Genomic DNA, 13468 nt, shown 5'->3' with positions numbered 1-13468 from the left:
TTTACTTCAATTTAAATATCTTCTAACAGAGGAGGTTTCCTATCTGCTATGTATGGATCGAATTTCCTCTATTTTTATCCTCTGGGAATCAATAGTATTGATTGTTATCTATGGAGCCCCAGAATGGTCGGTTGTTTTGTCAAATTATAATTCGGAAACGACATGGGTGCAGATTATCACAACAAAAGAAAATTTGTCAATTAGATTTTACTGTGAGTAGCTTTCACTTATTGTTGTCCTGGTGCTGGCACTGGCAAGTTAAATTCTGGGGTTGTATGCGCAAGTTCTACCATATTTCATTCAAGATTAACACACCAAACAACTTATAGAAGGGAATTAGCCATTTTATGTCAAGAAGGAAAAATGGATCAAGGATAAATGAGGATCTGTTTTCAGAGGCTTTAGCAGCTCATTTGGGGCCCTTGTATGGGGCTTCAAAATTCAACCTTTTTGTTAGTAAGAGTGCAGCTAGTGTTCACCTGTCCCCAGCCTGATATTGCATGGTGAAATTGGATGGATGGTTTTCATACTCTGGATACCAAATGACCATATCTGATACCGTTGGCTAAAGTATCAATATCTGATACTGTTATCCATCTTGATAGTGGCATCCATCTTCATCTGTTGGGTTGGATGAGGATGTCCAATATCAGCTTCCTTGATATTGGACATTATAAATTGAAATACGATTTAAATGATGTATCACCCGACTATGAATCACATCAATATGTTATTAAGCTGTTGGACAATATCAAATGTTTAAATTAAATTACAGAGTATTCGTTCAAGTTGAACTTGTTGAAATAACATGAGAAATGTTAAATTCAAATAAGCTATTTGTTAGCCGGGCCCAGACCATAAGGCATTTGACTACATCAGATTCTATGTCCAGATTGGCTAAGTCAGCATCATATACTGAGTTTATTCCTTGAGTACAATTTTTTTCATAATGATTTCGTTTGAAAGATCTTATGGTGTTTTCCTTTTTTTAACATGGCACGGATTTTGAAATTTGGCATTGGCATCCACTGTCCCGATCCCTACGATATCTGTCCTGATATCCAATGTCGGGTGGATATTCAATATTAGTCTGATGTCCTATATTTGTTATCTGATATCATCTTGATTTCATCGGATATTGGATGTTGGATGGGTGAACGTGAAGTGCAACATATCAAATTGACAGGTATTCTTTAGAAAATCAATTGACAGGTATTCATTAGAAATTTGGGTCAAGATTCATGAATACCAAGTTGGAATATAGGGGAAATGACTATTGTTATATTAAGACAGAATGTGAATGAAAGTGACCCAGACTCTATTTACATAAGATTGAATCAATCAAAAAACGGAAAAATGGGAAGTAATGGAAACTTGGGTGATATTTTTAGTATAAATTGATTAGTATTGAAAAGTCGAAGAAAAATGATTCCAATTCAACCATATCTGATTATTGGATGAGCAGTGGAAGAAAAATGGAAATGCAATAAATATCCAATCAAAACAAGAAAATAATATTATAAAAGCTTAATATTATATATCTAATCCAATATTGGAGCAAAGAAACAAAACCTGCACTTTGCATCATCAAATCTACTCCACATCACATGAATCAAGAAAAGTTTCGATTTCTCTAACCAAGGGCCGACCCAAAAAGAGTCAGCGATTAACCCCTCCAAATATTTGGCGCCCATCATTTCAATGGATAGTTTAAGTTAAGCAACAACACAAAACTGTCCCAAAAATAACAAAGGACAGTGTGGATCTGTTTCATTTAGCCTTATTGAATCACTGATGCTTTGGGCAAAACTCGAAAGAGAGAGAGACTAAAAGTGATGAAAAGGGCTTTTGTATTGACTGTCAAGGCTGATTATCTCCTTATAACTATAAGAAGACAGATAATGCGCGGGAGGATGATAGTCAGATTTCCCTATCACAAAAACTCACTCCCATGGATTGATCACATCACAATCCATAGGTAGCCATATCTTTCAGTTGATACCAAATTTTGTTTGAAATGTCAAAGTCTTGGTTAAAGCTGGCGTAAACTTTGGACAATTTTTCTCTTCTACTTAATTTCAAGGCCCTCTTAGGCACATATTTTCCCATTTCTAGCTGTATTTTGAGTTGATATCTGTAGAAGCACAACTCATACCACCCATCCTGTTATTTTCTAGAAAGACTATTGAGCAAAAGTCATAGTCTAAAATTGGTCTGAAGCCCCCCACTTTTTAACTGCAAGTTTACACTAACATGCCCCCCTTTGCTCTGTGTGGGCATTCATGGGTTTCTAGCACTTGGGTTTTGAGTTAGCTTCTGGGATTTGTAGGCCTCATCGACGCTATCTGAATCTTATTTTTCACCAGAATAGCAATTCGAAAGAATCAGGAAATAAAAACATAGAAAACCAAAATCAACACCTTTTTCTGGATCAAATCAGTGATTTTTGGTTCATAAGGTGAGTTTCTTCAAGCTGTTTAGATGTTTGGACTCTTGACATATCTGTACATTCTTCAAAGCACAAGTCCTCCTCTTATTTTCATAAACTACGTTGAAAAAATATGATTTGCTCTCCATCTAGCCTCACTTGAATCACCATTCGAGGAAGAGATGGATAATACAAAGGGCACTCAAAATGACTTGCACGCGTATCAAATGAGAGAATGTGGATTTTTCATAAAAGTCCCTGGAAAAATTCCTTATCTCTAGGAAAAAATTAGTAAAAGTTATTTAACTTAAAGTACATCCATCCGTCTAAAAATCTTTTGTGACCCTTTAGGCCCATTTAACTGTCCAGTTAATAACTTCAATCACCCTACAACTCTTATTGGGCTGAACTTATTAGTTAAATATACAACTCAAAGATTAATTAATCACATGCCAATTTTAACCTAATGGATCAGTTACGATGAATGCCTATAAGGGGCCAAGCTACACCTCGAGGATTATGTCAAATTTTTCATGGAGCCTTTAGAGTCATTTGTATTGTGTTATGTATACTCCTTAATCTGCACTAGACTCTTGAATGAATTTGGGTATGATTAGCTGTCAAACCCTAATTGATCATTTAGTTAGTAATAATGCATGGTGAAAATATTATAGAACACATGATGAAAATATTAGAGAACACATTCTATGATATTTCCACTACCCTTGGCCAATGATGTAATTTCATCTTCTTCCTCGAGAAAGTCTAATCTAATAATGTGGCAGATGATCCCCTATTGACCATTTAATCCCCTTAATTGAATTATTTCTGCATCAAAGCTAGGACGGTTTTGAATCTCACGTATAGAGAATCATAGGTCATAGTAAAAACACAACTGTCCATCTGCAAGGTATCTTTGGTGTCTTAGGTCTAAGGAAAAATTACACTACGGTGACATGAATTCACTGTATTGATGACAACATGCATCTTTAGTACCTAATATGATCATATTTACATGTTTATCTGCATTTATTACTCATATTTGCATGTTATCAAGCTTAAAATGATTTAATCTATTTTTAGAATGAATTTCTTAATTTTCTGTATTTTTTGGGTTCTTTCTAACAATAGATTATAAAATAAAATAATTTTTGAGACAGAGTATATTTTTTGGATTTTTTCGACATTAAATTGGAAAGATATGATTTTTCTGAGTCAATATATATATATTGATATGTATTTTTTTGGGCTTTTTTTTAATTAATATGGATTTTAAAATATTTTAAGCCCTTTTATTTTGCGTTGCCACGTGTCGCCGTTCGATTCATCGAACGGCGATGAATTAGAAATGATTGTGATGATTGGCGATAACCAATCATCAACTGACTTAATGATTGGCGTCAGCCAATCATTGCGTCACACAGTTATGGCTTCGCGATTCACGAAGCCATGATTGCAGTAATAACTCACAAATAAAATTTGAATTTCTGGCATAGAGGGCGACGTAGAAGAATGAAAAAAATAAGCTCTTTTTTGCAATAAATGCTACGAAGACCGAGGCGCAAAAGACAAAAAAGACTTTGTCTCTCTCTCTCTCTCTTGATTTTGGCGCAGGGTGATGTGGCGCAATCTCGTCCAAGTATTTTTTAAAAAATAAAAAATGAATAGAGAGAAGAGGGTGACGTGGCGTGCGCTGACATGCCGCCACATCAGCCTGGGGGAAAACATGTTTTTAATGCTTTTTTCTTCTTTTTTTTATCTCTTTTGTCTTTTTCTTCTCCTTTGGTGCACGTGGCGCGGAATACGACGAGCACCCCAGAATATGAAAAGCACAGAATGTGGAGCACTTTGAGCTCTCAACAGGCAGGGAAAACGATTACAATGACGAGGAGAGAAAAATTTCAAGGGCTAGGATTTCTTCAACTTCAAACGACCATAACTTTTGGTCTACAACTCCGATTGAGCTGAAGATTTCAGCATTGCTTCATCTTCCCCTCCTCTTTCCATCCATACCCTATGATCTATATATATAGACCTATATCATTGTGAAATTCAGCTTGAACTTGCTTCCTACTTGTGTAGGTTGATTGAAAGATAGTGAGTTCTGAGATCCATCAAGTGTGTTCTTGGTGTCCTGGGTGTGTGGGAGATGCATTGGAGAAGAGGGGGAGCTTACGGTAATTAGGGTTTATCATCATATCTTCACTCACATTTTACTCTCTTATCTCGTCTCTCTATCCTCTCCATCATACCCCTCCCTCCACATCCAATCTCTGTCCTCGTTCATACCATCGTCCATCATCGTGTCCATCACATTCACTTACTCTTTTCTTTAAGTTAAATTAACACATAATTACATATTTTTAATCGATCTCACTAGCTCATACCTTCAAATCTTGTCCTCATCTATCCTCTCGTCGATCATCACTAGCATAAGAAATTAATTCCTTAATCGTCGTCCCCTGTGGAGACGATCCGTACTCATCACTAACTAAGTATTCTTAGGTACGGTTAAATATATTTTTATTGAATAATCTCAACTACCAACGACGAATTAAACCCCTACAATTGAGATTAAAAATTGACGCTAGGTATAATACGATTCAGGGAATCGTACGATTTAGTGCACTCTTTCCCTAAGTAGCACCCACTATCTGTCATTATTGTATCCACACTTATGGATCGACCATAATCATGATGATATGACTAGGAATACACAATGCTTCTTCCGACATATTTTGATGCCCTTCTCTACTATCCTTCAAATTAGAATATTTGGAGCCATTTTTAAAAGCTAGTGCTCATCATATTATGATCATGATCTTATCATTATTCACTTATCCTTTTCATATATTAATGGACTTCAATTACAAGTATCACATGTGCATTATAACAAATCTATTGGATTGATGAATATTGATTGATAAGTAGAATATGAATTCAACTTTGAAGCTACATGTATTTCCAATATCAGCTCCCTACGACATCACCTTTTATATTCCACTCTAGGATTCTAAAACACGCACACACACACACATCTGTCAAATTTTGCCTAATTTTTTTCATATTCTTCACCCTTTCTTGTTTTGTTTTCATTTTCCTCTGAATTACCTTTAGTTAGTCCTCATGCTAATTAATATCATGTCCCTCCACTGAAGAAAACCAATGGAGATTATTAGAACAGTCCATGCAGAATGCACACTTTATTACTTAAATTGGTGCACAATGAGTTGTCATGCTATTTTATTCAGAAATGGATGAAAAAATTGCAAATAAACTGATACCACACAGTATTCAACGTTCTCCCAGGTGAAAGACAATAATTTGCATCTACTTATCATGATAAACTTCACCTCAATCAATAGTAATCTCCTCTCTTCTAAAACTTATTGACTTCATGTATCAAATGACATACCCAAAAAATCCAATTGATCGCTTCAAATAATATTCACATTCCAAAAAGCATTAGTTCAGAAAAAAAAATCAGAAATAATTAAAAATTAACCCTAAATTTTCAATCCTCTAACACCATAAAATTAAGGGTCAAAGTCTGACCTATGCCAACTGGATCTTGTCACTCGCGGTGGTCGTATCATGTGGAGTACCCAATAGATTACAACCTTCTTGTGGGAGGTAACTACACCGGGGAGGTGACTGTATCGAGTTATATTTAATTTGATACATAAGTTAGCCTCTCATATCCTGCGAAAATACTTCCGTAGTTTGAACACCGACGCGCGAGCAGAGAAGCGAAAGAGCAGACGGAATCGACGAGCTGCGGGCCGGCGGCTCGCAGATCTACATCGATTACAGCAGGTAAAACGATCTCCGATTCGTTAATTTTCGATTTCTCGCCTTCTCTTTGATCCTGGATCGACGTATTCTTCTCAATCTTTCGAGTTCTAGCTCAGATCTAGGCTTTTCCCAGCAAGTTTCTCGACCGATTTCTGAGGTTTTTGATGCTAGATCGGCTCTCTGGAGGATGAAGAGGCTGCGGGGGAGCTTCTCTAGGTCGGGGAGCTTCAATGCCGACAGCCTGGGGCACGACGCCGTGCGCCTCGTCGGCAACCTCTGCTTCGCTCTCTTCGTCGTCGGCGTGCTCGTCTTCACCATCATCGCGGCCACTTACCAGCCGGACGATCCCCTCCTCCATCCCACGGACAAGATCGCTTCTTTCCTGACCTCCACCTCCAACGCCACCTTCCGCACCGACGGCAGCACCGTTCGAACCGGAGAAGACTTCATCCCCCTCTCCAACGACACCGTCACAGCCGAAACCTTCATCCATCTCACCGACATCGTCCCCTCCATTGAAATTTCAGCTCAAGACGAGGCCAACTCCACCGCCACCGAAGAAACCCCCAATTGCGATACGACGGCAGCCGTGGACTGCTCAGATCAGGAGATCTTCAACACGCTGATGCGAGCAGCGATCGAAGAGTTCAAAGACGTGCATTTCTACCGATTCGGCAAGCCGGTCCGCGGCGGTGGCGACCTGTCCTGCGACATGGCCTGGCGATTCCGACCCAAGAACGCTAAACGGGCGGCGTTTTACAAAGACTACCGAAGGTTTGAGATCAGCCGTGATAAAGCCTGCTCTCCCTTCGTCTCCTCCATTGGAGAGTACCACTCCGGGCTCAACGCGAGGAAGAAGAAGAGGAAGAACGCGCCCAAAGAAGGCGACTTGGGATTTGGGCCGATGGAAAAGCCACCCCAAATTGTAGCCCCCCTGGTAGGGGAGTTGGTGAACGATTCACTCCCGGTGGTGGAATCGGAGGGCTCGTTCAGCAGCAACAAATACTTGATCTACTCCGGCGGTGGGGATCGCTGCAAGAGCATGGATCAGTATCTCTGGAGCTTCCTCTGCGCTCTCGGCGAAGCCCAATACTTGAATCGAACTCTGGTGATGGACCTGAGCATCTGCTTATCAGCCATTTACTCCTCCGCAGGGCAACACGAAGAAGGCAAGGACTTTCGCTTCTACTTCGACTTCGAGCACTTGAAGGAGACGGCCTCGGTTCTAGACCAGAGAGAGTTCTGGGCCGACTGGGGAAGATGGCAGAAGAAGGACAAGCTCGGGCTTTACCTCGTTGAAGACTTCAGAGTGACGCCCATGAAGCTTTCCGGAGTGAAAGACGCGCTGATCATGAGGAAGTTTGGAGACGTAGAGCCGGATAACTACTGGTACAGAGTTTGCGAAGGGGAGACGGAGGCGGTGATCCAACGGCCGTGGGACAAGATCTGGAAATCTCGACGGCTGATGGAGATCGTGTCGGGGATCGCCAGCAAGATGAGCTGGGACTTTGATTCAGTGCATGTAGTCAGAGGCGACAAGGCGAAGAACACCGAGTTATGGCCGAATCTAGCGGCTGATACTTCTCCTGACGCCCTCCTCGCCACGCTCAAGGACAAGATCGACGATGGGAGGAAGCTCTACGTGGCCACCAACGAGGAGGACGTCTCTCTGTTTGATCCTCTCAAGGACAAGTACGAGACCCACTTTCTTGACGAGTTTAAGGATTTCTGGGCGGAGGGCAGCGAGTGGTATCAGGAGACGAGTCAGCTCAACAACGGCGTGCCGGTGGAGTTTGATGGGTACATGAGATTGGAGGTGGACACGGAGGTTTTTTTAAGGGGGAAGAAGCAGCTCGAGACCTTCAACGATCTCACCAACGACTGCAAGGATGGAGTCAATACTTGTAAGACTGCCGCTTGAACGCTTGTCCCGGGTAAGTAAGTGCCCATCTCTCTTTCATTCAATAAGATAGATTTTGGTTGCCCTTGGAAGACTGCATCTTTCTTTCTTTTTTTTTTTTTTGCAAAAAATATACCAAAGTCTCTCTATTTCTTTTTCTATTTCTATTTCTATCTCCTCCCCTCCCACGTTGTCACGTCTTGAGTGAGGCCGTTATTTTAGTCTCTCTGGGGCTTTGGGTTCTGGTTTTGGTTCGGCTGCTTAATTGTAGTAGTTAGTCATGGTGGGTTTCATGGAGGGGCCGGCGGTGGCGGTGGGCGGAGCTCTCCGGCGGGTTCTCCGTCGGTGGGAGGATAGTCCGGTTGAGTCGCCGTCGTGGGCAGCCATGGAGATTGCCTGTGCTTTGGTTCAGATCGCTGCTGCCGTCGCGGCCGTCGTCGTCGCTGCCTCGCGAGGCGAGGTTACTGCCTGGCCAGTGAAAACCTGGCTGGGGGGATACACTTTGGCCAACGTTCTCAGCCTGCCTCTCCACCTCCTCCGCTTACGACGCGCTCCTTCTCCAGACCCAGAAGCCATGTAACTAGTTTTACCTCTTCTTCTTCATCAATGTCAGTATCAGTGTCATCATATTGTGAGCATCTTCTTTCTTCTTCCTGATCATGATCTCCATCATTGTTATCATTGCCATAATCTTGATCATGAACACCATCTTCTTCACTATCATCATGAGAATTTAGCATCATCATCTTGAACTGTTTCAATGATCTTTATCATGATGGCGCTCCTTCTCCAGACCCAGAAGCCATGTAACTAGTTTTACTTCTTCTTCATCCATATCAATATCAATGTCATCACGATCTCCATCATTATTATCATGGCCATAATCATGATCATGAGCAGCATCTTCTTCCCTATCATCAAGAGAATTACCATCATCATCTTGAACTGTTTCAATGATCTTTATCATGATGACTGTGATCTTAATTTGGTGGTTCAGAGGGGAGGAGGAAGGAGAGGTGGGGGGATGGGAGAGGGGGCTGGAGCTGTTCTGGGGGGTGTGGTTTGTGGCGGGGAATGTGTGGTTGGCGGGGGGGTGGCGACGAGGGGGCGTTGTTTACGCCCTGGGAGTGAGCTTGCTGCTGTGGAACGCGCTGCTCTACTGCATCCCCTTGCTTCTCTCCTGCTGCCGCCACGCCGCCCGCCTCGACCTCGCCCCTCTCCCTTGCTTTCTCTTCCAACCCTCCTCCCCCCGCCGGCCCCACGACTTCAACCCGGTCGGCTCTCTCTCGTTCTCTCTCTCTCTCTCCTCTCTTTCTTACAGATTCTCTACTCTGTTGCACATTCTCTCTCTGCTCTCTCTTTCTTACAGATTCTCTAGTCTCTACTCTCTCTGTTGCACATTCTCTCTCTGCTCTCTCTCTTTCTTACAGATTCTCTAGTCTCTACTCTCTCTGTTGCACATTCTCTCTCTGCTCTCTCTCTCTTTCTTACAGATTCTCTAGTCTCTACTCTCTCTGTTGCACATTCTCTCTGCTCTCTCTTTCTTACATATTCTCTAGTCTCTACTCTCTCTGTTGCACATTCTCTCTCTTCTCTCTCTCTCTTCCTTACAAATTCTCTAGTCTCTACTCTCTCTGTTGCACATTCTCTCTCTGCTCTCTCTTTCTTACATATTCTCTAGTCTCTACTCTCTCTGTTGCACATTCTCTCTCTGCTCTCTCTTTCTTACATATTCTCTAGTCTCTACTCTCTCTGTTGCACATTCTCTCTCTTCTCTCTCTCTCTTTCTTACAAATTCTCTACTCTCTCTGTTCGCTGCTCTCTGTTCTCTCTCTCTCTCTCTCTCTCTCTCTTTCTTACATATTTTCTAGTCTCTACTCTCTGTTGCACATTCTCTTTCTGCTCTCTCTCTCTTTCTTACAGATTCTCTACTCTCTCTGTTGCACATTCTCTCTCTTTCTTACACGTTCTTTAATCTCTTTCTATTACACATTTTCCTCTACTCTCTCTTTCTTACGCGTTCTCTAATCTCTTCCTATTACACATTTTCCTCACTCTCTCTTTCTTACACGTTTTCTTGTCTCTTTCTAGTACACATTTTCCTCTACTCTCTTTTTCTTTCACGTTATCTAATCTCATTCTATTACGCATTCTCTCTCTCTCTCTCTCTCTCTCTCTCTCTCTCTCTTTCTTACGCGTTCTCTAATCTCTTTTTGTTACACATTCTCTCTCTACTCGCTCTCTCTGTTACACAGTCTCTACTCTCGCTCTCTTTCTCTCTCTCTCTCTCACTTTCATACACATTCTCTTCTCTCGCTCTCTCACTTGCATACACATTCTCTACTCTCTCTCTCTCACTTGCATACACATTCTCTACTCTCGCTCTCTTTCTCTCTCTCTCTCTCTCTCACTTTCATACATATTCTCTACTCGACACATTCTCTACTCTCTCTCTCCCTCTCCCCCTTTCTTACTCATTCTCTGCTCTCCCATTCTTACACATTCTCTACTCTCTCTCTCTCTCTCTCACTTTCTTACACATTCTCAGCTCTCTCTCTCACACTTTCTTACGCATTCTCTATCTTCTCTCTCTCACACTTTCTTACACATTCTCCACTTTCTCTCTCTCACACTTTCTTACACATTCTCCCCTTTCTCTCTCTCACACTTTCTTACACATTCTCTACTTTCTCTCTCTCACACTTTCTTACACATTCTCTACTCTCTCACTCGCTCTCTCACACTCATTCTTTCTCTTTCGCCCCTTTCTCCTCTCACACGCTGATACGCACACACACTCTCTCTCTCCCTCTCTCTCACAAAACTCTCTCCCATCCTATTCCTCTCTGTCACACTCTTCATCTTTCCCCTGTCACACATCCTGTTTCCGTCTCTCTTTCAGTTCTCCACGCCCCACCTCTCATGCACTCTTATTCACCCTCCCACTTGCTTTCTTTCTCCCTCTGGCTCAGTCTCTCTAACTCTTTCTTTTTATCTCTCTCTCTCTCTCTCTGCCACCCTCTCTTTCTCTCTATCTCCTCTCTGTCACCCTCTTTCTTGCAATCTGCCCCATCTCTCTCTCTCTCTCTATCAAACTAATTGATGGCAGACTGTAAATAGAAATGCAGCATATGCCTAGCCAAATATAAGAATAAGGAGGAGCTGAGGGAGCTACCCTGTGCGCACCTGTTCCACTGCGCCTGCGTCGACCGCTGGCTCGACACCTCCGCTTCCTGCCCTCTCTGCAAGAAGCTCCTGTTCCACTGAATACCCATTCTTCCTCCCAACAATTTGATTTTTGAAGAACAGATTTTGATACTTATTTCCACATGCCAAAAATTACCCGAAATAGTAACACCAGTTAGTTACTTGCAAAAAACAAGAACTCAGTTCCACATCCTGCCAACTCGGATATTTATTTAGTTAAGATGCCCGAAATTGGACAGAAAATCTATGACTAATTTTGTCCCGGGACAAACCTGTTAGATTAAAGCGCTTACCAACTGTGCTAAAATCAATAGATGTTAGCAAGGGCGCTACTTTCATCTTTAATCAGGATGTGGAACTTCAACACGTGCAGTGCGTTGCACAGTAGATTCTTTTTATTATTTTTGGAAAGGAGAGGTGGGCTAGGAGAGAAATCTCCTCTAAAAAAAATTACCCATCTGTCAAAATTGAGGTAAAAGAATGCAGAGCAGTGCAATGGAGATGGGTTGGAGCAGGACCTGTACAGAAGGTTGCACATTTTCCACGTGCTTCGCATACGAGGCGTCTTATTTCCCACGTGATTTCCATTTCTTGACGGGGAAGAGGGTGAGCTTGGCTCTTGGAATGTACGGCCTTCCTTCGGCGGCTCGTAGCCTGGGAATGGGCGGTTGCTGCGGCTCCCCACCAGCCATGTCTTCTGTGAATGGCCTCACCTCAAATGTGCCTCTGCTAAACCCTCTGGTTACCTGTTGGGCCAACAAACAAAAAGAAGAAAAATTAATCGATTTTGATTTACTACGCAAAAACCTATTAAATGTTTCCCAAAAAAGCCTTTTTGGTAAGAGGATTTTCACATATGTGAAAAAAAACAGATAAATTGCATGATTAGGTGGAAAAAATTGCGGCTGCCGATCACAAATTTGATCAAATGTAATTAGTTAATGAGATAAACTAGTATGGACATCAGAGTAAGTTCCAGAACTGTCGAGGACGTTTCTAAAGATTATTCTAATGTCAATTCCTCAGAAAAGAGATGATCTTATTAAGTATGCGATAATGATTTGGTCAAAACCTTTATTATGCCATTGATCAGGGTAGACTTTCACCTTAAGAAGGATCCATACTTTGAGAGAACTACTCAAAATTGCGAGCTTTGTCCGCTTCCCTGAGGTTAGGTAATTGAACATATTCTTGTCAACCCTCAGAACGAACCTCGGCCAAGATTTTGCGTTCTCTGGCTCCGCCTTCTGATTTGTTGAAGCCTGAGTGGAACAGCAAAAAGTTATTAAGATTGTCCGAATGAAATTATATTAAATTACCATATTTTGCACAATTTTCTGCATCGTTACCAGCTAATGTTTCTCATGAATGAAGGTTAATGGAAAATTTAGAATAGAATTTGGGGATTAATTAACTTAAATCTGGGGATATAAGGTTCAGGTTGTAAAGATTAATTAACTTTGTCAAGTAGATGATTGTTGCTCACCAGCCTGCGACAAATCTCATGTTCGATTTTTGAATATGATGTTTCCAGAGCTTCAACTCTGCCAGTAGCCTGACAGCAAGGGCATGGCTCGCTTATCATAAATGAGACACTTGGGCGAACCTGTATCATAAGAGAGCGTTCTTTGCAGGGTTAAACTCGTTTCTTAAAAATCGCAATTGTTTTAACTTTGATAGAGCATAACGCTAGAAGTACAAGGCTTATAATTCATTTAATGTAAGAAAGTATAATGATGCATTTACGAATCTTAATAATTCATTTTTTGATAAACTTTGAGGAATAGATCAACCTTACACGCACTTGAAAAGCAGTGCAATTAGATTCCCCATGCCTAGATCGAATGAGTGATGATCTTCACAGGCAAATCATGTGATGATATTATAGTGATGATCTCTATAAGAAATGATCTTCTCAAGTCTCAGGCAATTCATCAGAGAAATTTCAAGGATTTAAGAGGAGCAACTGATTGAATTTCAGTAAAAATGACTTCCATAACGCATCTTACCCTCTTTCTAGTTATCTCCATCAGTCCATGTCTTGATAATTCAGATACTTTGACAAGCGATCGATCTCTCTCCACAGATCTTTTCATTTCCTCGTAAACCAATTTCTTATTCGCTGCAAAATGAAGAAA

General features: G+C 41.4%; 3 protein-coding genes across 7 annotated transcripts in view; 2 read left to right on the top strand and 1 right to left on the bottom strand.

Annotated features, from left to right (window-relative positions):
• Positions 1–6124: 6124 nt before the first annotated feature.
• Positions 6125–8284, top strand: LOC144712691 (calcium ion-binding protein). The gene is made up of 2 exons (XM_078586958.1): positions 6125–6244; positions 6395–8284. The coding sequence occupies exon 2, from the start codon at positions 6411–6413 to the stop codon at positions 8142–8144; it is 1734 nt and encodes a 577-aa protein (XP_078443084.1). The 5' UTR covers positions 6125–6244; positions 6395–6410; the 3' UTR covers positions 8145–8284.
• A 107-nt stretch (positions 8285–8391) lies between these two features.
• Positions 8392–11453, top strand: LOC144712692 (uncharacterized). 2 transcript variants are annotated; one of them, XM_078586961.1, is made up of 3 exons: positions 8392–8699; positions 9121–9397; positions 11244–11453. In XM_078586961.1, the coding sequence occupies exons 1-3, from the start codon at positions 8404–8406 to the stop codon at positions 11388–11390; spliced, it is 720 nt and encodes a 239-aa protein (XP_078443087.1). In that variant the 5' UTR covers positions 8392–8403; the 3' UTR covers positions 11391–11453. The 2 variants fall into 2 exon arrangements, with proteins under 2 accessions (XP_078443087.1, XP_078443086.1); XM_078586960.1 differs by lacking the exon at positions 11244–11453 and having other exon boundaries at positions 9121–10534.
• Positions 11204–13468, bottom strand: part of RNEE/G (RNAse E/G-like protein) — a 27159-nt gene continuing 24894 nt past the window's right edge. For 2 of the 4 annotated variants that reach the window (XM_078586954.1, XM_078586957.1), the window contains exons 11-14: positions 13340–13452; positions 12817–12936; positions 12437–12592; positions 11704–12076 (exon numbers count right to left, since the gene is read on the bottom strand). In XM_078586954.1, coding sequence (XP_078443080.1) covers positions 11897–12076; positions 12437–12592; positions 12817–12936; positions 13340–13452 — 569 coding nt within the window. In that variant the 3' untranslated portion in view covers positions 11704–11896. Of the gene's footprint in view, positions 11442–11703; positions 12077–12436; positions 12593–12816; positions 12937–13339; positions 13453–13468 lie in introns of those variants that run through there. The other 2 variants (XM_078586956.1, XM_078586955.1) reach the window with 2 other exon arrangements.

Source organism: Wolffia australiana, chromosome 15 (genome assembly GCF_029677425.1).
Source record: "Wolffia australiana isolate 7733 chromosome 15, ASM2967742v1".
In the NCBI taxonomy this organism is placed as follows: Eukaryota; Viridiplantae; Streptophyta; class Magnoliopsida; order Alismatales; family Araceae; genus Wolffia; species Wolffia australiana.
The sequence above is the reverse complement of the archived record's forward strand: the minus strand, read 5'-3'. Positions and strand labels throughout refer to the sequence as shown.

Bases quoted from the DNA above. Each gene is read 5' to 3' on its own strand.
- LOC144712691 (XM_078586958.1), top strand. From the start codon at position 6,411: ATGAAGAGGCTGCGGGGGAGCTTCTCTAGGTCGGGGAGCTTCAATGCC.
- LOC144712692 (XM_078586960.1), top strand. From the start codon at position 8,404: ATGGTGGGTTTCATGGAGGGGCCGGCGGTGGCGGTGGGCGGAGCTCTC. The intron at 8,700-9,120 runs GTAACTAGTTTT...TTGGTGGTTCAG, and splicing joins TCTCCAGACCCAGAAGCCAT to AGGGGAGGAGGAAGGAGAGG.